The 23,015-nt window shown below is 41.8% G+C and overlaps 1 protein-coding gene across 1 annotated transcript in view; it reads left to right on the forward strand.

Moving 5' to 3' along the window:
• Window positions 1–23,015, forward strand: part of AGBL4 (AGBL carboxypeptidase 4) — a 1,390,068-nt gene that overhangs the window by 584,874 nt on the left and 782,179 nt on the right. Inside the window, exon 5 of the mRNA XM_073357770.1 lies at window positions 15,001–15,217. Coding sequence (XP_073213871.1) covers window positions 15,001–15,217 — 217 coding nt within the window. The remainder of the gene's footprint in view (window positions 1–15,000; window positions 15,218–23,015) is intronic.

Consider the following 23,015-nt stretch of genomic DNA (forward strand, 5'->3'; position numbering starts at 1 on the left):
AACATGACAAGGTGGAGTAAGAGGCTGATTAATTAAGATGAGCTATTATCAGCAGGAGAAAAAAAACACGTTTGTATATATGCAGTCAGCATGCAGTTTCTCCATTGCTGTGATATTGTCCGATAGGGAAAAAAAACATTTTTCCCTACTAAAAATGAGTATATATTTTTAAATGGTTATCAAGAAAAATGTTAGCACTATTGTGAAGTATTGGAGAGGCCTGGTTGATATCGCACAAGCAGCTTGGAAAAACAAGATTTGTGATACACAAACGATTTTCATTTCCCTCTCTCTCCAGCAACACACCATTGCAGCATCTTGGTTTTAGCTTGGTGTTTTGGGTAAGGAATCCCAGGAGTGTTATTGCTTCTGGATGCCTGGGTCCCTCTTCTCTCTGACTCTCCCTCAGCTGACATGCATCCGTGTGTCTTGTAAATAACAAGTGACAGAGAGGGCAGGATACTTAATCTCTTCTTAGATCAATACTACTTCATGGGTCAGCAACTAGGGATGCTGGAAAAGAGAAAGGGAGAAAATTGTTTTTTATTTCCCCTAAAGACTGAGGGCACCCCCTCTACAGTGCATTCATTCTCTATTACCTGGGGAAGGAAGCCTGCTAAGGTTATTTCTGAACCATCTCCAGCTGCCAGAAAGGGCATTGTGAAGAGTCTTGCAGAGCATCAAGATCTAGGAAAAAGTTTTCAAGTTTCTCATTAATGTGGCAGTCTGGTGACAGAGAAGGTCTGGTGGCTGTCTTCGTGCTTAATCCTCATGGCTGAGCTCAGCTGGGAGAGCTGTGTCTTGATGTGAACACCTTGGACCTGGGAGCAGGGTGCTCAATGGATTGGCTCTGAAATTGTTTCCTTTCTTGATCTGACAGAGCCTACATTTGTTGGCATTCTGGGTATATTGAAAGGTCTGTTTGTTTACTTGGCACTTTTTTGAGGAGATGGGTTTGGGGGTTTTAGTTCTTTTTCACACCTTTTTGGCCAAGCAGAGCAAGGCTTTATGCACTTAATTCAATGGCATTTCTTTGTATGTGAATGTATGTGTAGTGGGATAACTTTTGAGCCCATGTGTCATGGGGCCAGTGGCCCTTCAGGAAATTTTGGGCTCATGGCAACCCTGTGGGGTACACCTTGGAGCAATCAGATGCTCTAGGTGGTGCCCTTTAGCTAATTAGTAATGGAGCAGCTGAGCTAAAAACAGGCTGATAGACCTGTATAAAGAGAGTGCTGCTTAGAAGGGGGGGTTAGAGAAAATAATTGATATTCTAAAAGTGACACAGTGACACTCAACGTTAGAAAGGAAGATTTCAATAAAATAAAAGTTTAGTCAAAAAGCCTTAAAGTTAAAAAATAAAGGAAGAAAAAATTTTGTGGTGTTTTTTGTGAAAACCAAAATATATAAATAATAATAGTGTCTCAGAAGGCATGTGTCTCACTGAACAAAAAGAGAATCTGCAGGGTGTTAGTATATAGGCCTGTTTGTTAGCCTGAGATAGAATTTTGGGTTTGATTTTTGATACTCTTATACCCTTATTAATATCTGTGAACAAAGAACAAAGATGCTGTGTGTTGCATTTCCCACAACCAGATGGGGCTTTTAGTACAATGAGAAAAGATAAGGAATAGAGCTAAAAGTGTTGCTGGGTATAGTGAGAGTGTAATATATGAGCACACACTTGAAGACTGCCTCGCCTCCTATCTTGAGCCAAGGTCAAACAACCGGTCAGGAGGGGGAAAGGGATGTGGGGGAGGCATAAGAAACACTAAAAGGCCAAAGAAATGCCGGCCCCTGACTGAAGTACAACCTCGCTCCTTACCCCTCCCATGGGATAAAAAAGAGATGGTCCCAAAGCCCCCACATTCAAGACCCTCCAAAATGGAACATGACCATAAATTGGAAAGGTGAGACCAAGAGCGTGCACTACAGGTATAATTATGCCTGCTAAGGAAACTGAGAAACTGGGGGAAAGGCTCTGCGGCATTAGAGCTATGGATATGTTTGTTTGAAACTAACCCCAATAAACATTGCATTGCCTGCACTTTGGACTTCTGGTCTTCTGCTTTCTGCCTTCATGACAAGAACCGGGGGAAGAGGTGAAGGGAAAGTCCCTAACACAAGGCAAAGAGCCAACCAGTATGGGTAACTGAAAACATTTCTGAGGGTATTCAAATCAAACAGAAATCCTTCAAAATTTGGAAAGCTGATTCTAGTGAAGCCAATAAACAGGAACATAAATTCCACCAGGCAATGGAAATCAGAGGGGCCAAAAATGGATTTTGAGGTGCAAATAGCTAAATGTGTTTTAAAACACAACACCCAAGAAATTCCTGAAGTATATGAGAAGCAGGAGGCTTATGAAAGAATTGGTGGGTCTGCTGGATCACCAGGGGATAAAGGGAGCAATCAAGGGAGATGAAGACATTGCAGAGAAGCTACATGATTTCTTTGCATCCTTCTTCACCACAGAGGATGTTGGGGAGATACCTACCCTAGACCTGCTCTTTTCTGTAAATAAAGATGAGGTACTATCAGAGACTGAGATGTCAGAAGAGGTGACAGATGGCCCAGATGACCTACATCCCAGAGTTCTGAAGGAACTTTGGTATGAAATGGCTAAGTGCTAACAAAAATATGTACTTTCTCTTTAAAAACAGCAACTGTTTCAGAGGATTGGAGGGTACCAAATGTTCTATCTATATTTTAAAAAGGCTCGAAGGGTGCTCTGGGAAATAACAGACCAGTAGGATTAAATGGTCGATATTCATTATGGTAAAAGGTTAATAACTGGGTGCCTCAAGGTTCTGTACTAGCTCACATGTTTAATATATTTATTAATGGTGTAGAGAAGGAGATGAGAACTAAGGTAGAAAATAACACATAATTATTTAGATTATTCAGGACCGGACAAGACTGTGAGGAACTTCAAACACCTAAACAAGCTGTACAAATGGACAACACGATGGTAATGTTCAATGTCGATAAATGCAAAGTAATGCACACTGGAGGGAAATATTTAAACGATTCATACACCTTAAAGGGTTTTAAAGTAAAGTAAATTCTTCAGGAGAAGACTCTGACATCATTGTAAACAATTCAGGGACAACGTCTGATCAATGTGCAGCTGTGTTGAAAAAAAGCTAAGAGGTTTGGCTGCATAAGGAATGAGATCAAGATTAATGCTAAAATTATATCTAGAATCGTTAATTAATGGTGACAAATGTTTTGAAAGGCATGTTAAACTTCATGCTGCAGAGACAAGGATGAAACCTAATGTGGGGGTCTACTGCAGGATTCTAAATCTTCTTCTGAAGCTTCTGGTACTGGCCACCGTGAGAGAAAGGTATTGGACTAGTTGGACCTAGGGTCTGATCCATTATGGCAGTTCTTGTATTCCTATATTTTCCTGTGCATTTATATTTTCTAACTTCAAAAATATTTTGATACTTATCAGCAATAAAAGGAAGGTGAAAACCAGCCTTGCAATCCAAATTACCCTTGGATTCCTCATGGACTGCTCAGTCTAAACCAAGTAAGGTCTGGAAAAAAACATCCTCAGATCCACTTTCCTCCTTGTTTCTACAGTAGTTAGCTGAATCTTGTATCAAATTTATGTGGTATGCTAGAAATCTCCACTATGGTAGTATTTGTGTGTATGTGTGTTTGAGTGCGTGTGTGTGTGTGTGAACTCATCAACATCCAACATAAATATAGAATTCAGACATTACCAAAATCCTGCTGCAACTCTAAGCTTCTGTGAGACTTATAAATTATTCTTGCATGAAAGAGAAGTCATCTGAGAATAACCTAAATGAAGTTCACATGGATTTTAAAAAATTATTCTTGTGGAAGAGAGGGGTGTGGGAATAGATGAACAGATGGGAAAGGGAGATGGGGAAAGTGAGGAAAAGGCTAATTAGGTAATTGAGGCTCAGAGGCTATTAGAGCTGACCCAATGGTCTACTGGCAGTGTGGTATAGGGAGTGGAGTTTGGGATTCAGGTTGGTCCCTCATTCGCAGGTCTGCATGCACTAAGTACGCTGTAGAGGTAGGGTGCTCCATATGTTCCACCTCACCCTGGCAAAACATCCTCCAGCCAGCACAGAAGCATAATCAGCCTTTCTCTGCAGATAAGTTGTGTCAGGTCATTCTGGGGCACAGGAGGGAATAAAGGAAGAAAATGGTGTGTATGTGGGGGGAGGGCGGGGTGTGTATAAAATGCTACCAAGATAGTAGTAAACTCTTTGTGAAGAGATGTCATGGGACAGATAGAAATATCTTGGGCATTCTCAGAATCAGTAGCCTCAGCACTGGCTACTCTTTTGACCTCGGCACTGACAGTGATCTTGGCACCGACTGCTGCTCCGGCCTTGACAGCATTTTTGGCACTGACGATGACCTCAGCACCCACAGTGGCACAGACAACAGCCCTGCCCCCTTCATCGGCTCAGGCATCTGGTTCGGCACTGGCTCCACCGGCGGCACCATCAGTGTCTCTGGTGCCCAAACCTATGCTGAGGTCGGCATTGACAGCCCTGGTGCTGTCGGACACTCCATTGGCACCGACGTTCCCCCGAGAGTCGCGGGACCCCTTGGGAGCTGATGGCAGGGAGCAGCTGCTGCTTATAAGGGCTTCCTCCTTGTTGTCTCCGGAAAAGGCATTGGCAGGCACAGCGATACCCCCAGTGGTTGAGGACAACAGGGTGCTACAACAGTCACTGCAAAGGGCTGTGAAGGGTCTAGACATTAAGGCTGAGGAGGTGGTTGAGGAGGCTGATCCCGTGGTGGATATCCTTGCCCCCTCAGGTCCTTCTCATGTTGCCCTACCATTTATTAAGACTATTGTGGATACCACCAAGACCCTGTGGCAGACCCCAGCTTCTTTGCCACCCACTGCCAAGCATAATGAGAGGCGTTATTTTTTGCCCTCCAAGGGGTTCGAACATTTGTACTCCCACCCACTTCCCGACTCTCTTGTCGTGGACACTGCTAATTAGTGTGAATGGCAGGGTTTCCAGGGGCCCTCCCCTAAAAACAGGGAGGCTAAGCGATTCGACCTTGTCGGGAGAAAGGTCTATTCTACAGGGGGTCTGCAGTTCCATATTTCGAACCAGCAGGCCATCGTCAGCAGGTACTTGTATACCACTTGTGCAGCAATGGCCAAATTTACGGAGCTCCTCCTGTCAGACTCCCGAACTGAGTTCTTGGCGTTGACAAAGGAGGGGAAGCTAGTCTCCCGGGCTTCCCTCCAGGCCGCATTGGACGGTGCTGATGCTGCCACTAGGGTCAGAGCTACTGTGGTGGCCATGAGAAGGAGCTCCTGGTTCCAAGTCTCCAGGCTCCCTTATGAGGTCCAACAGACCATTCAGGACCTCCCATTTGCGGGTATGACTCTTTTGTCTGAAAAGGCAGACAAGAGGCTGCATAACCTGAAAGACTCATGAGCCACCCTCAGGTCTTTGGGCCTGCACACTCCCGCCACACAGCAGAGACACTTTCAACCGCAACCTCCTCCGAGATTCCATCAGCAGAACCGACAGGACAGTTCTCGGAGGAGGAACAGCAGTGGCAGGAATAGACAACACCCATCCTCAGGCCAGGACTCTGGCCAACCCAAACCACTTTCTGGCCCCAAACCAGCCTTTTGAAGGTGCAGTCGAGGATGGCACGCCTTATCTTTTCCTCCAGACTGTCCCCTTTCTACCGTGCATGGTCTCGTGTCACTTCAGACCGCTGGATGCTCTACACGGTAGAGAGGGGATACTCCATCCAGTTCTGTGCCCTTCCACCCTCCTTTCCTGTCCCACTTCAGGGACCCGTCTCATGAGCAGCTCCTTATCCAGGAGGTGCAGTCGCTCCTATCACTAGGCAGTAGCAGTGGAGGAGGTTCCTCAGGAGCAAAGGGGCGAGGGCTTTTATTTTTGGTATTTCCTAATACCAAAAGCCAAAGGCTGCCTGAGGCCTATCTTGGACCTGTGAGAACTCAACAAGTTTGTGAAGAAACGCAGGTTCCGCATGGTCTTTTTGGCCTCCATCATCCCCTCACTGGATTCAGCAGACTAGTATGCCACCCTCGACTTGAAGGAAGCATATTTTCATATCGCAATCACTCAGCCCCACAGGAAGTACCTCAGGTTTGTGGTCAACAGTGCCCACTACCAATTTACTGTCTTCCCATTTGGCCTGTCAGCAGCACCTCGAATCTGCACAAAGTATATGGCAGTCATCGCCGCACCAGGTGATGGTGTTTCTGTACCTCAACGACTGGCTGATCAGGGGCTGCTCCAGGTTCCAAGTCGAAGCTCAGGTCAGATTAATCAAAGCCACCTTCAACTACCTGGGTCTCCTTCTAAATGAAGCAAAATTGACTCTGTCCCCTGTCCAGAGGACAGAGTTCATAGGGACAGCATTGGATTCGACCCAAGCCAGGGCATATCTGCCGGAAGCAAGGTTTCAGGCCCTGACGGATATCATTTGAGGCCTCAGACTGTTTCCCACCACCGCAGCAAGAAACTGCCTAAAGCTTCTTGTACACATGGCTGCCTGTACCTATGTGGTGCAACATGCCAGACTCAGGCTTCAACCTCTTCAGTTGTGGCTCAAATCAGTGTATCACCCATCCTGGGACAGCTTGGACAGGATCGTGACCTTGCCTCACCTGGTCCTCAACTCCCTCCTGTGGTGGCTTGACCTCAGGAGGTTTGCTCAGGGGTCTCCTTCACCATTCCGCAGCCATCTCTGTTGCTAGTGATAGATGCATCAGACTTGGGCTGGGGAGCATATCTGGGAGACCGCAGGACTCAAGGTTTCTGGTCTCAGGCAGACCTGAGTCTCCACATCAATGTCAGAGAGCTCAGAGCAGTGCACCTATCATGCCAGACCTTCCAGGCATACTTAACGGGACCATGTGTATCAGTCATGATAGACAATACAACAGCAATGTTCGATATCAACAAACAGGAGGGTGTACGCTCCTCTTCCGTGTGCCAGGAAGCCCTCATGCTGTGGGACTTCAGTGTAGAACATTCAATACACCTGCAAGCGTTGTACCTCCCCAGGGTACAGAACGAGCTGGCAGACAACCTCAGCAGGTCATTTCACAGCCATGAGTGGTCCCTTTGCCCAGACGTCGCAATTTCAATCTTCCAGATGTGGGGCTTTCCCCAGATAGACCTATTTGCCACATGACACAACAGGGAGTGCCTGCAGTTCTGCTCCTTCCAAAATCACAGTCCAGGCTCCAGCACGAATGCGTTTCTCCTCCATTGGGGAGGTTCTCTCCTATATGCCTTTCCATCCATACCACTCGTTCATAAGGTGCTGCTCAAGATCCAGAGAGAACAAGCTCAGGTCATATTCATAGCACCAGCCTGGCCCCATTAGCACTGGTGCACATCTCTCCTAGATATGTCCGTGGAAGCCCCAATCACCCTGCCACCCTTCCTGGACCTTCTGACACATAAGATCACGGTCATCTTCAACATCCGAACCTCAAGTCGCTTCACCTCACCGTGTGGAAACTCCATGGTTGAACCCAATGGAGCTTTCCTGTTCAGACCAGATTACACAGGTCCTCCTTGGCAGCAGAAAACCCTCTACGAGAGCCACATATCTTGCCAAGTGGAAGAGGTTTTCAATCTGTTCGGTGCAGCACCATTCATCCCCTATGCTTTCCTCAGTGCTGCTTATTCTGGACTACTTCCTCCATCTGAAGCAGCAGGGGCTTTTGTTGTCATCAATAAGAGTGCACTTAGCTGCCATCGTGGCCTTCTACCTGGGCGTGGAGGGCTGCTCTGTGTTTGCTAACCCCATGGTCAGCCGGTTCTTAAAAGGGCTCGACAGGCTGTACCCTAATGTCCATCAGCCAGTCCCTGCCTGGGACCTCAACCTGGTCCTTTGTAGGCTCATGGGACTTCCCTTTGAACCATTGGTGACGTGCTCCTTACCTCTTTTACAAGGTGGCGTTCCTGGTAGTGATAACCTCGGCCAGGAGGGTGTCTGATCTCAGGGCCCTAACATCAGAGCCTCCCGACACTGTATTCTATAAGGAAAAGGTTCAGCTCAGGGCTCACCCGGCTTTTCTCCCGAAGGTTGTGTTGCAGTTTCACATCAACCAGGACATCTTTCTCCTGGTATTCTACCCTAAGCCTCATTCCAGAGGCAGGGAGCAGAGACTCCACTCTCTGGCTGTCCCCAGGGCGCTGGCCTTTTACATCAAGAGAACAAAACTGTTCAGAATATCGGTCCAGTTATTCATGTCAGTGGCAGACAGAATGAAAGGACTGCCTGTGTCGTCACAATGCATTTTGTCATAGATCGTGTCCTGTATTCGTGAGTGTTACAACCTGGTGGGGGTTTCTGCACCTCCAACCATTGTGAGCTTCACCAGGGCGTAGGCTTCATCAACAGCGCTCCTGGCTCAGGTTCCTACTCAGGAAATCTGCAGAGTGGTGACGTGGTCCTCTATCAGTGCTTTCACCATGCACTATGTGATTACCCAGCAGGCCAGAGATGATGAGGTCTTCGGATAAGCAGTGCTCCAATCAGTGGAAGACTCTGACCCCATCTCCTGAACTTGGGCTTGTGAGTCTTCTGATTGGCATTGACATGAACAATCACTTGAAGAAGAAAAAATGGTTACTCATCTTCTCGCAACTGTTGTTTTTCGAGATGCGTTGTTTATGTCCATTCCAATACCCACCCTCCTACCCCTCTGTCGGAGTAGCTGGCAAGAAGGAACTGATGGTGTGGCGGGTCAGCAGGGCTCTATATTGAGTACCATGAAGACGCGACTCCAGGGAGCGCCAGGATTGACCCAACGAATGCTGCTATGGGAGAAATCTTCCTGCAACTGTGCACGTGCGTGCACACACGTCTGATTGCAATGGACACGAACAACACATCTCAAAGAACAACAGTTATGAGAAGGCGAGTAACCGTTTTTTTTCGCTTGTACAAAGACTGCTGAGCTGGGTGTTTCACTCATCCAAGCATCTGTCTGTAGCTAGCTAGCACATACAAAACTGATTAAATTTATCTTGGTGAATGGTGGCTAGATGTGGCAGCAGAAGGGATTAAGAATACAGAGAGGTAACAAACATATGGAGTAATTTTTTGTGTTTGCATTTTTGCCAGCAATATTAAGTAGCAAGTGATTAATTCTGCTCTGATCTGCTATTAGAGAGTGATTTTCTGAGTACTGCACGCTGCTTCATTATACTTTCTGCACAGCATGCCCTTTCCTTAACATTTCACATCCTTCTCCTCAGTGGTGTCTCCAACCAGATCCCTCTAACTGGACTTGGAGTAGTTACATTATTTGTATTTCCATAGTGCCTAGAATCCCTTGTCATAGACAGGGATTCCACTGAGGTAGGTGCTGTACAAACACAGGGTCCTTATTGTCATTTTCCACTGATTCCCCTCACCAGTGAATTTTCCTGTTTTGAAACTCTGAGTTTTTCAAAAGTGGTTTCCTACAGTTTTCCACGCACATGTTTGCAGTGCAAACCAGACAATTGCATGCACAGAGTTTGTGGGTACAATTTACATGACCACTTTAGAAAATCTGACCCTAGTATTAAGTTATCAAGCTTTCCAAACTACATAAATTTACTCCTGGAATGTGTTTCCTGACCTTTCTATGGTGGTGTCTGTCTAGGGGACCAGTCCTTCTCCTGCTGATTTAAATGGAGCAGGATAGGGCCTCATAAGAAGGCTTCCCTGCCCAAAGGTTTCATTTCATATTTACAGTTTTCCAGATTCATTACAAGCATTTTAAATGAAGGAATCTTCCAAAAATCAAATTAATCTTTTCTCTCTTCACTGTATATTGTAATATATCTGAAAAAAATATTCCTTTTCCCTCTTTCCCTTGAAGTTGTAAAGAATACAGACCGCTAACAAGCAATCTTTGCAAAGTTCATTTAATTATTTCAATTACCAAGCACTTTTCATAGAGTTCATTTAATTATTTCAATTAACGCATTAACCCTTGGAAGCTGTGTGCTTTGTGATATACTGAGACTGTAGACTTTCCAATCTTAAGAAACCCATTGATGTACATGAAACTTTGATTTTCCTACTCAGAGAGACAAAAGCAGATACTTGTAGCGGTAGAAGACCTTAAGTTGCGCAGCTGGGTTGTTAAAGATGAGAAATACATTTAATGGCCATTCTAATTAATGTTAGCAAGTACAAAAGCAAGACTGTTATTTCTCAGTGTCTGTAACTGCCTGAGTCAGCTGTGCCAAAGCACATTCTGCTTTCTGCAAAGAGCACTTAACTCCACTTGTAATGCCCCTATTGCTCCATGAATGAAATGTAGAGTTCTGTGCAGTGAAAACCCTAGGAATTTATGCTGTCGCCCTTAAGTTTAAAATTCTGAAGATGGCAGCTCTAGTTGACAACAATAATAAGTGAAGAGAAAAATAATGCTTCAGACTAAAAGAAAAATTGAACCGTAAGAACCTCCATTTGAAAGGGCTGACTCACAAAAGGAAAGAAAAGTTTTTAGTGGATGATGAACTTGCTCATATTTTCTCCAACATTGTCGAACTCTTTAATTAATAGATAGGAGTCAAGTTGTCAGATTTAGATTTGGATGTCTAAAATTTGAGGGATGCTCAGATCTGGAGTTGGGGTTTGGTCCATTGAAAGGCTGAAGTCATTTGCAAAATTAAGGATCTGGATCTGGGTTTGGACTTCAAACACTACAAAAGTTTGTAGGTATTTGGCTTTAAGGTTTTGATTCTGGCCCATCTCTTGCAATGGCCTAAAAGAACCTGTAGTTCAGTGATTTAGTAAACTTACATCTCTATTGCTCCAAACTGATGGCAGCTGAAAATGATCACCACAGTGTGTCATCACTGCTACCACTGCTTTGCAATCATACTCACTTAATCGCTTCTCTGAAAGCAGTATTACTTAATTTTTTCCATTCATTAGTCTCTTACAGCACCTATCGTTTTTTGTTTTTCCTCCAAAGATCATCATCATTTCTTCAATGTCTACTGACGGTGATAAATTTGGCCAATCCTGAAGATGGTGGGAATTGTTTAATTTGCATGTGAACGCCATATTAAAAATAGGCCAAATACAGTTTAGGTTGCCCTTTAATGCCATTGGGAGTTTTTCCTGGGTAAAGACTTCCAGAATTAGTCTCATGTTAGGAAAAACCTCAAAAGTAATTATTATTATTTATTGTTTGTATTGTGATTGCACCTATGAGCCCCATCATGGACCAGGAGCCCATTTGTGCTCTGGGTGCTACACAAACACGGAACAAAAGGATGCTCCAAGCCCCAAAGAGTTTACTCCCAACAGCCCTGATAATATAAACACTGTATAAAGGTAAAAGAGATAACACAGGGAAAATAATAAAGTTTGTCTTTAAGGATCAAATTGTGGCCCATGACATAAATTGTTCCAGAACAGAAGCGCATATAGGATGAAACTTTCAAAGCTGCCATGGAATTTAGATACTTGCTCCCCATAAGAGATGGGGTGAATTCCTGCCTCCCCCCCCGCCCCCCCGAAGTCAATGGAATTGTTGCCACCCAATCCCTTTGATGATTTTGAAAATCTCATCATGGTGTACTCCACAAACTCAGAGTTTATATGTATCTGTATTCTGGAGAACAATGTGTCAATCACACCCCATCCTTACCTAGAGTAGCGAATGGGTACAAGGATTAGAGGTAGTGGTTTGCTAGGGCAGGAAGTGAATGCACTCAAAAACTTGGGCCCTTGAGCATTGCCTTGGAATACCTTTCTCTAGCTGCAGCACTTCTCCTAGGATTATGAGGAGAGTCAGAAGTGGAGTGGAAAGCTTTCTGTCTGCACTCCCCTATCACCTGGATGATTTTGGTATGTAACTGTGCAAACTAGGCAGCCCAAATTTGTTTCAAAACAGGTAAAATATTTAACTATGTTTCTGTAATACATTTCTAGCAACAAACTGAAAATAAGTTGCCTGGAAGATGCTATGTGCTGCAGCTGTGCTTAGGATTTGTGGGGTTTTCCTTTAAATAACCATTCTGAAGTGATGAGATTCAGGCACTTGTGTATCAATTAGCAGGGCACATTTATGGGTGTTCACTGCCTGGAAATGCAGAATGACAAATAAAAGTATCAAGGTTCTTCCATAGCTTTGCTGTCCTAGTGCTAACCATGAAATGACTGCATTGTGACCTATAGTATATGAAGTCGGTACATTTCTGCAGATCCATGATAAGATATTTTTCTCTACTCAGAAATGCAGTTAAACTCTGCATTCTGAATCTGTCCATGCCAGGCCCTGGATGCATTAGTATTCCACTGGCAGCTGCCTGTAGGTAGGAATATTGTTTTTGTCCATAACCAGAGGGAACAATCAGACTAAGCCATTCCCTGACTATAAACCAGCCAGAGTAATTGGGTTTAATTTTAATTTTTGTAATAGCTTTAAATTAATAGGAGCAGCTGCTGCCACAGTGTGTGGGTGTCCTTTTCCAGAAGGCATAGAACAAAAAAGGGAAAGAGTAAACAATAGTGTGTCTAGGACACAAAGGTTAATTCAAGAACTGAGCAATGTCTTTTCATTATCAAAAACTCAGTTGGTGATATCTAGCACTGTGTCTCTTTTCTTTTTTTCTTTCTTTCTTTTTTTCTTTTCTTTTTAAATTCCAAGATAAGATCTGAATCTGATTAGGCTCCTGTATGTAAAGATGTGTTGTTGGTATCTAAACACTAACTCTCTCTCTCCATATGACTCACAAATAGATTAACAGTGACAAAGTGGTGGGAGAGATAAGAATAGATTAGCAGTGACAGGAGTACTATTATAATTATTTTTGGAAGATAGTGCCCAAACTCTTAATTCAAACCATTTCTGCCCTGAGAGGGTGAATTTAAACCTAGGAATTGAGGATGGTTTCGACTGCTGTGTCAGACACCAGATAGTGAAATGTCAATACCAGATGTCCTAGACATCGAGATTAGCCATAATAGCCAAATGCAGCCATAAAACGGTGTGTCAAAGTGGATAATAAAACAGATGCTTAGCTTCTATAATGAAGGGGAAAGGGAATGGAATATCAAAAAGTGTATTTCATACATTAACAAAAGTTATCTTTAACTTGCTTCAAAGTACAAGATTATTGAACCATTCGTCATTTAAAAATTAACTATCAGCAGATGAATTTCAATTAGCATTACCCTTTCTGGAATTCTGAATTTCCCTCTGTTGGTCCCATTTTACATGCAATATTATTGCATAAAGTAAGGTCTGCCCTTTGTTATTTCCCCCTCTGCTAATTTGGAAACAAATAAAGTTCAACAGCTCAGCAACATACCGTTTAAACTTGCATTACGGTTTGAGAACTGGGAGCTAGAATACATTTACCCACTGCCACATCATCTGCTTGATTTGAGAGCAAATGAGGGATGTCCTATAGCACTCCAGAGTAAGAGTGAGTAGAGAAATATGTTAAGATACTCGATGAACCTATTAGGTGAGGGTACTTTATGCAGACGGCTGGTGGCAATTTTTCCCCCAATGGTACTTCAAAAAAAATTGAAAAGTATTTTTGTGTCCTTCACATATGTGGCCTTAAAAATCATTTCCACTTTGTTAGGATCAGATCATCAGCAGTAAGTAAAGGTCTTAGAAAACCACTAATACTGAAGGAAACCCTCAAAACCATCTGTGTTCAAGAACCACAGCAATAAGAGGGGCAAATAATTTTTATTTCAACTCTAAAGAACTGCATCACTGTCTCTCTATTGTATTTATCCAAGAGCATCTCGATTCCTTTTTTGTTCTCTTTGTAGCTCCTGAGTTTTGCTGATCATACTCCTTAACTGCAAGCAAAATGAGCGGGTTTTGTTCTCCATTTCTTATTAGCAATGAAAGGACAAAGTTGATGCTCTGCAGTAGTCTAGCTTCTCAGAAAGGACACATTACCATTGCTATGTGTGTAAATCATATTATGTTTTCCCTCACCATGATCCTGGTTTAGCTGAGATCTGCTATGAGCATTAGATGAGACCTGTTTATAATATTATATAATTGAATTAGTTGGAGTCTGCAGGACCACAGTGTGCTGTTGCCAAACATGACTGGTAAATTAGTTGCATTAAATTACAAGAACATGTTACAACTAGAGAATCTGACTGTCTAGATGCAGGCAGAAAACCTGTATTCAATACCCAGAGAGGCTGTGAAGAGAGACATGGAACAGCATCTGTCCATATAATGGGTCTTTGCTCATATCTCTGAAGTACTTCACAACACAAATGTGAAATAAGAGAATCATACTGAATTTGGATGGTTGTGAAAGACATCTGACAAGATTAGATATTGGCATCCATTATGCCTTAAACTGATTAAGGCATTGACATAGTCATGTAAGCACCTCCACTATAGTGAGTCATTATACTGTATTTGCATTTTTAATATGCCCAGCACCATAGTAATTGGGTGCCATATGCATTTAGGCTGGGATTTCCGAAGGATACAGTAATTCTAGACTAAACTCCCATCCCTTTCTCTTTCTAAATCAGGACCAGGTGACTGTTTCAGAAGAGAGAATATCTGGGGTCATTCTACAGCCTCACAAAACAAGAGGTTTTTGTTTCTCAAAAACTGATTTTTCCTGATACTCGCACTATATTTCTATGTATCGCCTCACCATTAAACTGGATTGCAATACAGAAACTTCCCTATGTTCAATGTTTGTCTTGTCAAGACACTGTTGCATTAAATATGCCTAAACCCTGACCTGAAGAAAGAGAGCCTCTAGGCACAGACTCATTCTGTATAATCCATCTAGAATGTGTTCCAATAATGTCCTGGAAAGGTTTGCCATCCAGTTACCAACCTCTGAGCCATTAAGGTTCCCAGCTCATTCACTTAATTAGTTCAACCTAATATGAATTCCAAGTAGTTTACTGTAAGGTTTGAATTTATCAAGATTCTTATGTCTACACATATGTATGTGTTTTGTTTTTTAGGCAAAGGCTGCCAACTAAAAATGTATATTACTATCGCTGCCCAGACCACAGAAAGAACTATGTCATGTCATTTGCTTTCTGCTTTGACCGAGAGGATGACATTTACCAATTTGCCTACTGCTACCCGTACACGTATACTCGGCTCCGACACTATCTCGACAACTTACAAAGGAGGAACATGGACTACTTCTACAGAGAACTGCTGGGACTCAGTGTGGTAAGTAATAAGCATGTTTGCCAACTAGCATGCTTCATTATGGATGTCTGCCCTTAGATGCTTATACAGTGTAATTCACTATCCCTGTTGAAGTACATACGCACATATTTGTTTTACTGCTATCAATGACACATGAGGCAGCTTGGTTGCGTGGTGAAATATAGGCAAATGCTAATTTAATTTCACATAAAATATCTCTTCTGCAACATGTAGTGCAATGCTAAGATTACCATGTAGGACCAGTTCACCTCCAAAGATATTAAATGGGAAAACTGAAACAGCTTTACAAGGGAAATTTGATTCTTGGCATCCTCTGTCTTGTATTTCTGTGAGATTTCTTTTGAATGGGATTATAGCCTTTACTACCATATGCAAACCATTTTTTTTAAAAAAGGAAAGTGGGTAGATAGCTTAACCTTAAAAATGGTTGAGTATTTTGGTGGCCATGTGAAATGGATTTAGCTGTCTTAGTCCCACCCCTAATGTCCACCTCAAAAATAAAATGCCACCAGTTGGTTCTCACTGACACACACGTTGTCAAAGAATAAAATGAGGCCTGGAGACTAAGCCTATTCTTTCTCCCCAATAGATGGTCCTTCCTGGTCAGGCTTGAATCAGAGCATTGTGGGAAAAGCTTGAACTTTTATTCACCTTGATGTAATTTTTCTGTGAATGAAAGTATTGCCAAACCCAGACATTCCAGAATCCTGACTCAGGGTTGGTCTATACTACCATAGTAAATTGATCTAGCTTACGCAACTTCAGTTACGTGAATAACATAACTGAAGTCGACGTAGTTAGATCCACTTACCTTAGTGGCTACACTGTGCTGTGCTGACAGAAGAGCATCTCCTGTCGATTTCCCTTACGCTTCTCAGGGAGGTGGAGTACACAAATCGATGGGAGGGTGCTCCCCCATCAATTTAGCATGTCTTCACCAGCCCCGCTAAATCGACACTCGCTGCATCTATTGCAGCAGTGCGAATCTACTGGTAAGTGTAGACAAGCCCTCAGGCCCCAAAATCATAAGATTGGCTTAAAAATCGTGAGTGTTTTTAAAAATCATAAATGCTGGTTCTTTTTTATTTGCCTTTGGTTTCTGAGCCTTTAGGATGCACTTGCTTCACAGTTTCAAGCTTTTCTCCACAACCATAAAGGCTAGAAACTTTTTTTCTTTTTGTATTTTTATGAGAGCTGAAATGTTTATGCAATCTCCAGCAGCTGGAGTTTTATAGAAAAAAATCTACAAAATATCATGAGATTTGTAACAAAATTGTGAGCGTTAGAAACACTGGGATAAATAGAGGACTTCATTCACTAGGCCTGTCTGGTTCCCTTTACTAGCACTCAATTTATATAAAAATGAAATAAAATAGGAAATTAAGAAAAGATTTAACAAAGAGGATCCCCCCTTTCAAACCTTTTTATTGGTGAAGCAAAGTTCTTGGTTAAGAGAAGCGCAGTACACATCCCTGGTTGACATTAATCATCCCAATTAGGAGGCCCAACAATTACATGGGGAAAATAGATAAAAAGAAAACACAAAATCCATAGGGGGTTGGAAGTAGGAAACTTAATAATTTTGATTTTCGTGGGATTTAACGATTAATCTCAGAGGACACAATTGTCATTAATTGTAACGTAAAACTGCTTTTTGTTAACTTTCACTCTCTGTGAAAATAGAGAATAAAACGGTCACATTTGCATGTTCATCAAAACCAGATTGGCTGATTAAAACATTGAGATATGTAGGATTTGTCTTTCATCTGCATTTTGACAGACAGATGTAGTCTTTAAATCTTGTTAACACTGCGTTACCTGTCACCACTAAATATTATTTTTCATATTTCAGAAAATTAAACATGCCATTCAAAATATGGCATGGAATTTTTCTGTGTATAACTCCAGATTTTATATCTAAATGTACACACACAGTTTTTTTTCCAGAACTTGATATAATAACATTTTGCAGCTCACCAGGACAACATGTATAAAAAGCTTTTTAATCCAGCTCATGATGTTATCTTTGTACGAAACATTGCAATCGTAACGGATTTCTGGCTTTTCTCCATATAAGAACATCCTAGAACAGCTTGGATACTTAATGGTTTTGCAGGGCTTGAATAGGCAATTTCTGTAAGTTCACTTAAATATTTAATGTAGTGTTTCGTTGCTTAGCATATGACTTTAAAACAGGATTCTTTGGGGGGCCCTGTACCAGGCTGCATCAAAACAGAAGTTGACTGTACTTGAGAGGATCAAATGCCGTATGGGATGGTTTTAGAAATTAAGGGTGAGATCCTCAACCCCACTCTGCCACTTTTACACTACTCTGGCCCTTTCATAGGTCATAAAGGGGTCCTAAGAGGGCTAGTTCCAGCTGTGGGGTTGGTTGCAGCAATACTGCTGAGCTTCTGAGCAGCACTGCAACCCTGTGGCCCGTGGGGCTGCTTAGGGAGGCTGCTGTAATTTAGCCAGGCCCCCAGGGCTGTCTATTTTCTGTTGCGGGGTCTCTCCAGCCTTGGACTGGGAGGGCACAAAGGTGATTTGGAGCTACCTTACTTAGCTCCCCTAGCCTATGAGTTCTGTACTGTGTCTTGAAGAGGTGCTGAACAGAACTTCACCACGGATCTTTTCTGTAGGATAATAGTGAAATTCAAGTCTCAAGAAGCCATATTTAGGTTATTGTTTCTAAAGCCTTTTTGAGCCACTCATTTTGCCGCACTTAATGTTTTCAAAGTAATCTAAATTCATATTTTCCTCTATAAAAAGATATTCTGCCTCAGTAAATTCCTTAAATACTTTCAAAAATTCTATGAAACTTGAAAGTGAAACATCAATATGGGACATTTAACTGTCATTAGATCACAGAATGGCAAAAAGGAACAGAGCCAAAAGGCGACAATTCCTATTGCTAATATGAATGGATAACTTAGTGGTTCTGTTCTGACCTTTAATATTTATGTGCTTTACTTCAGAGAGCTATCAAACATTCTAGATGTGCCAAATGATCTTGAAAATAGTCTATCCTACAAGCTTGGTATCATGGTGTCCTGGGTACCATTTATCCTGCTACTTTCATTCCGACCTCACTGGCTTCGGATAAGTTTAGACTGTATACATACTATCCAAACAGATAACAAATGTAAAAGTTGAAGATTTTTTTTAGAATGTGCCTTTATTTATATTGCATAGTAAATGTTTGTCATACTGGAATATATTATACAACATTGAACATAATACAATGAAAGATTATTTCTATATGTGTGTGAAAATGTAAACACATAAGTACACACACAAACAATGTATATAGATGTACAAGTATATTGTATGATGTTTGTATAGCTCCAGGTATGTCTCATCGTACATAATATTTCACAGTGACCAGTTTTAAAGTGGATAACGTTCAAAGTTGGTAATCTAAACTATCTGCATGTAGTGCGAGATTCTTGGCTTTTCAGTACACCCATACCCCTACCAAACATTGCACTGATCACTCACTCTTAATTAAATGAGCTCAGTCAGCTTGGCTCAGCTCGTATGGTCCACTTTACAAATCACCACTCACTTGGCAGTATTTTCATTATTCACTCAAAAGCGAGCCAAGATTAATTGGACACAGACACTTCCTCTCACCCCATTAGGCAGTAGTGCTTCCAAATTATACTTGAGGTGTATTGTGACTGCACATACAAACCGCAAGCCTCAAAGGAACTTGCTCAGTACACAGAGACTGGAATATGGAATTGTGTTAAATTAAATATTAAACATACATATTTTAAAACAAGAAGGCAATATGTCTGATGTAGAGCTGTGTAAGTGAGCCATCACCTCTTAAAAGAGACATGAGATGCAGACTAAAATAGACCAGAATGTGGAGGCTGGGGGCTTGATTCTGATCCCACACTGGTTTGGTGTTGGTCTCTTCTTTTCACTGGAGTTACTTCTGATTTACACTAGTGTAAATGAGATCAGAATCAGGCCCTGGACTTGTGAAACTACTTACCAGATGTTACATTGCTGGCTCACTGATCAAATATCCTTTGTTCACTGTACAAATGGCTGGGTACACCAGTAAAAATAGCTAATGAGTTGTATGGATAGCCACTCGCCCATTTTAACTGATCAGTTATGACTGGTTTAAGGCATGAAACAAAGAAAATAGTCAATTTTTCAAAGGTTAAATTTTCCATTTCTATCTTCAGTGTTAGGTTATGCAATAACAGTCCTCTATAATAAAGCTATACTCTTCTTATTTGAAAAAATGGAAGTTACAGGCCTCTCTGTGTGATGATGCATCATACTTTGCAAATGATATTGGTGTCAGATTTTGTAGTTTCCAATGTATCTAACTGCAACTAGGTTAAAATGTCACCTAAATGCAATTTGTGACAGTTTACTCAGGGTGAAAATATCCATAGAAACAACAGTAAAGAAAACTAAGCCCAACTTACTCCTTTTTCTAGGAAGTACGGGTATTCCTACATATGTGTTAGGGGCACATTCACTTTATTCCTCTGTAGATGTGTTTACTCACACATAAATATCAGCTAGTGCTGCTATTTCCCTAGCATTGATAATATAAACGGCATTCCGAAACCAAATGCCAACTTTAAACTCTGCTATAGTTATTTTCTCTGCCAGGTTGGATACCAGCATGAGCAGAGTTGGACCTGAAAATGACAAATATCAGAAACAATATTTTCTTGCTTTTCTTTAATAGACTTATACTGTAAATATATATTTTTAGTTTAGTAGGTTTCCAGGTGATTTTGTGTGTTAGTAGAGGAAAATAATATTGAGCTATATTATGTCATCGGTTTTTAGGAAGACTTCCCAACAGGGGTACTGGAACAATTTTTATAGTGGGGGTGCTGAGAGCCATTGAACCAAACTGTAAACCCTGTATAAAGGAAACCACTTCAAGCCAGAGGGTACTCCAGTACCCCTAGTTCCAGCACCTATGCTTCCCAATTTGAATTAGTGAGGAGTTCTGCTTTAAAATTTATAGCATGTTATGGTCCATTCTTATTGCCATCAAAATTCTCACCTGTCAGTGCAATGTTCTAATCTAATGGTTACAAATAATAAAACTTTGCACTGGATGCTTAGAAGTTTGTTCTTTGTGGCAGCACCCACAATGTGCTATGCTCTTTCCAGATGTACAAGAAGGCCCCTCCACTGAAGAGCTCACAAACTAAGGACTGACTGGTAGACAGCGGTCAGAGAAGCTTTTGTTGTATGGCAAACTGTATTGCTATGGCAGTCTGCTTTTTGTGGTTCTGATAGACACAGTGATAAAGATTTCATAATGCAGAAATTGCATATTCATAATCAAAAGAAAGGGTTTTGGTTTAGGTCACCAGCAACATCTAGTTTTATGAAAAAAGTAAACATAACTCTAAACATTGCTTTGTAATTAATATTGCCTGTGTCTATCACATACATAAGCTCACAATTCTTAAGTGCTAGAAATAGCATTGGTTTATATAGGAAACTCACTCCCAGAGTATACTCCATTCTGAGAGGAACAGATCATAAATCAGAAAAAAGAATTAAAATCTTCAGTCAACATTTTAGCTCACTTGTGACATCAACTCTTGTCCTACCAAAAAACATTAAAAAAAAAAAAAGACAGTGGCTGGAACTTCAGAAGAGAGGAACTTTGAGCTTAATGACTCTGTTGGGATAAGAAAGCAGAATCAGCTGCAGATTGTTATGATCCATTTTATAGAAGGAAAACCTGCTTGAGGGAATAGTGATAAATGAACTGTGTGCTATGTTGTTTACTGTCAACCTATACAAGCCATTTTCATATAATCCTATTAAAATAAGCAGTCTGTGATGCTGTATCTACATTAGTGTGAAGATTGTTAACTACATCTTTCTGTCACTTAATATTTACGTAACTGCACTCAAGGACATAAGAACAGAATGAGATTTTTAAGGAATGTGTAACGCCAGCAAACCAGTGCAATATCCTAGATTGAATTGATACTGCTTTCACTTTCATTTCCAGAAGCTTTGTTTTCCGTCTTTTGTAGCAGAGCATTAAACAATAATTACTCTGTTGACTGTGCTGTTGACCACAAAGGGTTGAAGGGGCCCTGTAATGCTATCTGGAGTGATTAGCTCCATTGCCCAGTAGCACTTTACTGCATCGACTCTGCTGGGATTTTGGCAGTGTTTGAATTGGTTCATGTTTGGCTCTCCTGGGTGGTGACTGTATAAAGCTAGTGCAAAGCTATATTTTTTATTTTATTTTATAATCTCTGATTACTGACCCGAAAGATGGTGATCCTGGCATACTTTAGCTGCAAGGCTGTGGTTTGGGATTGAAGGCTTTTCTAAAAGATTAAAAGTCTGCTCGTACCAAAGGATTGGATATACTGCACACAGAGGGAGGTTATTCATTTATTTAGCTTTGTACTCCTCACTGCATAAAAGAATGCCTATCTGATCCTCTGGGCACCTTTGACAAGCTGTTATCTGCAGAGTTCATATATAAAGAGTTAGCTCCTACAAGGTGCTGGGCATGCTGGACCTGATCCAGCAAAACGTTGAACACATGCATAACTTTTAAGCATGTGAATGGTCCCATGGACATCAGTGAGGACAACTCATCTGCTAAAAGTAAAGTATATACTAAAGTGCTTTGCTAGATCAGGGCCACAGTACTCAGCACCTTGAGGGCTCAACACAAAGAAATTCTGGCAATTACCAACTGATAGTACCACCACTGTGGCACCGTGAATATAGCAAAAACGTAATAAATCCCACCTACCAAACTGCGACCAGAGTCCCCAACCAAACCCATCTCCCAACACCCTGCAGGCTGAGGAGGAAAGTTACGCATTGCAAAGTGCCTTGAAGGAAAATGGATTTCGGCTGTCTGGACTATGTGTTGGATTCTGGGTTCCTTTTAAGATGTTAGTTTTGTTCTATAAAGCCTAAATGGGCACAGCATTGCCTATCTAAAGCCATGTCTACACTACAAAATTATTTTGACCTAACTTCTGTCGGAATACAGCCACCACAGTTCTTAAATCTCTTGGGTGTGCACACTTGGTTCCTTGTGTCAGCGGTATGCGTCCTCACCAGGAGTGCTTGTATTGTCAGCGTGGGGCTTTGTGGGATGGCTCCTGAAAGCCAGAAACAGCTGGTGTAAGCAACGCAGTGTCTACACTGCCAATACATCAACCTAATTAAATCAACAATGACTCTATGCCGCTCGGAGGGGTGGGGTTACTAAGTCGGCATAGAAAGGCATGTTCGTTGGCAGGAGCCAAATTTAAGTGAAGACGCAAGGTAGCTTACGTCAACCTAACTTTGTAGTGTAGACCAGGCCTAAGAATTTGCTTCTTTCCATGGGATATTGCCCACAACTGAGGTTACCAGAGACAATTGAACTACAGACTTACTGCTATAGAAGAGAGGAGGCGACAGGCAGAGCATTGACGGCGCATGACATCAGCTGTTTCTAACCAAACGTACTCCTTGCAGTGTGGGAGTAAATCAAATCTGCAACCAAGTAGAAGCAACTTAGTTTAATCTAACTGTCCAACACCATAAAGAGAGTCACTGGACGACATTTTGTGGATGTTGTGGTGGAAGGGAAGAACCATTTATTTGCCTCCCTGATAACCATGGTATAATTATGTTTTAAAATTCTTTGTCATACAAATCCAATTTGAGCTGAGTTTTCTTCCCCATATGCTCAAGTCATCTTCCCTCTTGCTTCAGCTGACACAGATCTTCGCAGAAGAAAAGAAAGAGGATGGCTAGGGATCAGTTTTGA

Source organism: Lepidochelys kempii, chromosome 8 (assembly GCF_965140265.1).
Source record: "Lepidochelys kempii isolate rLepKem1 chromosome 8, rLepKem1.hap2, whole genome shotgun sequence".
NCBI classification, from domain to species: domain Eukaryota; kingdom Metazoa; phylum Chordata; order Testudines; family Cheloniidae; genus Lepidochelys; species Lepidochelys kempii.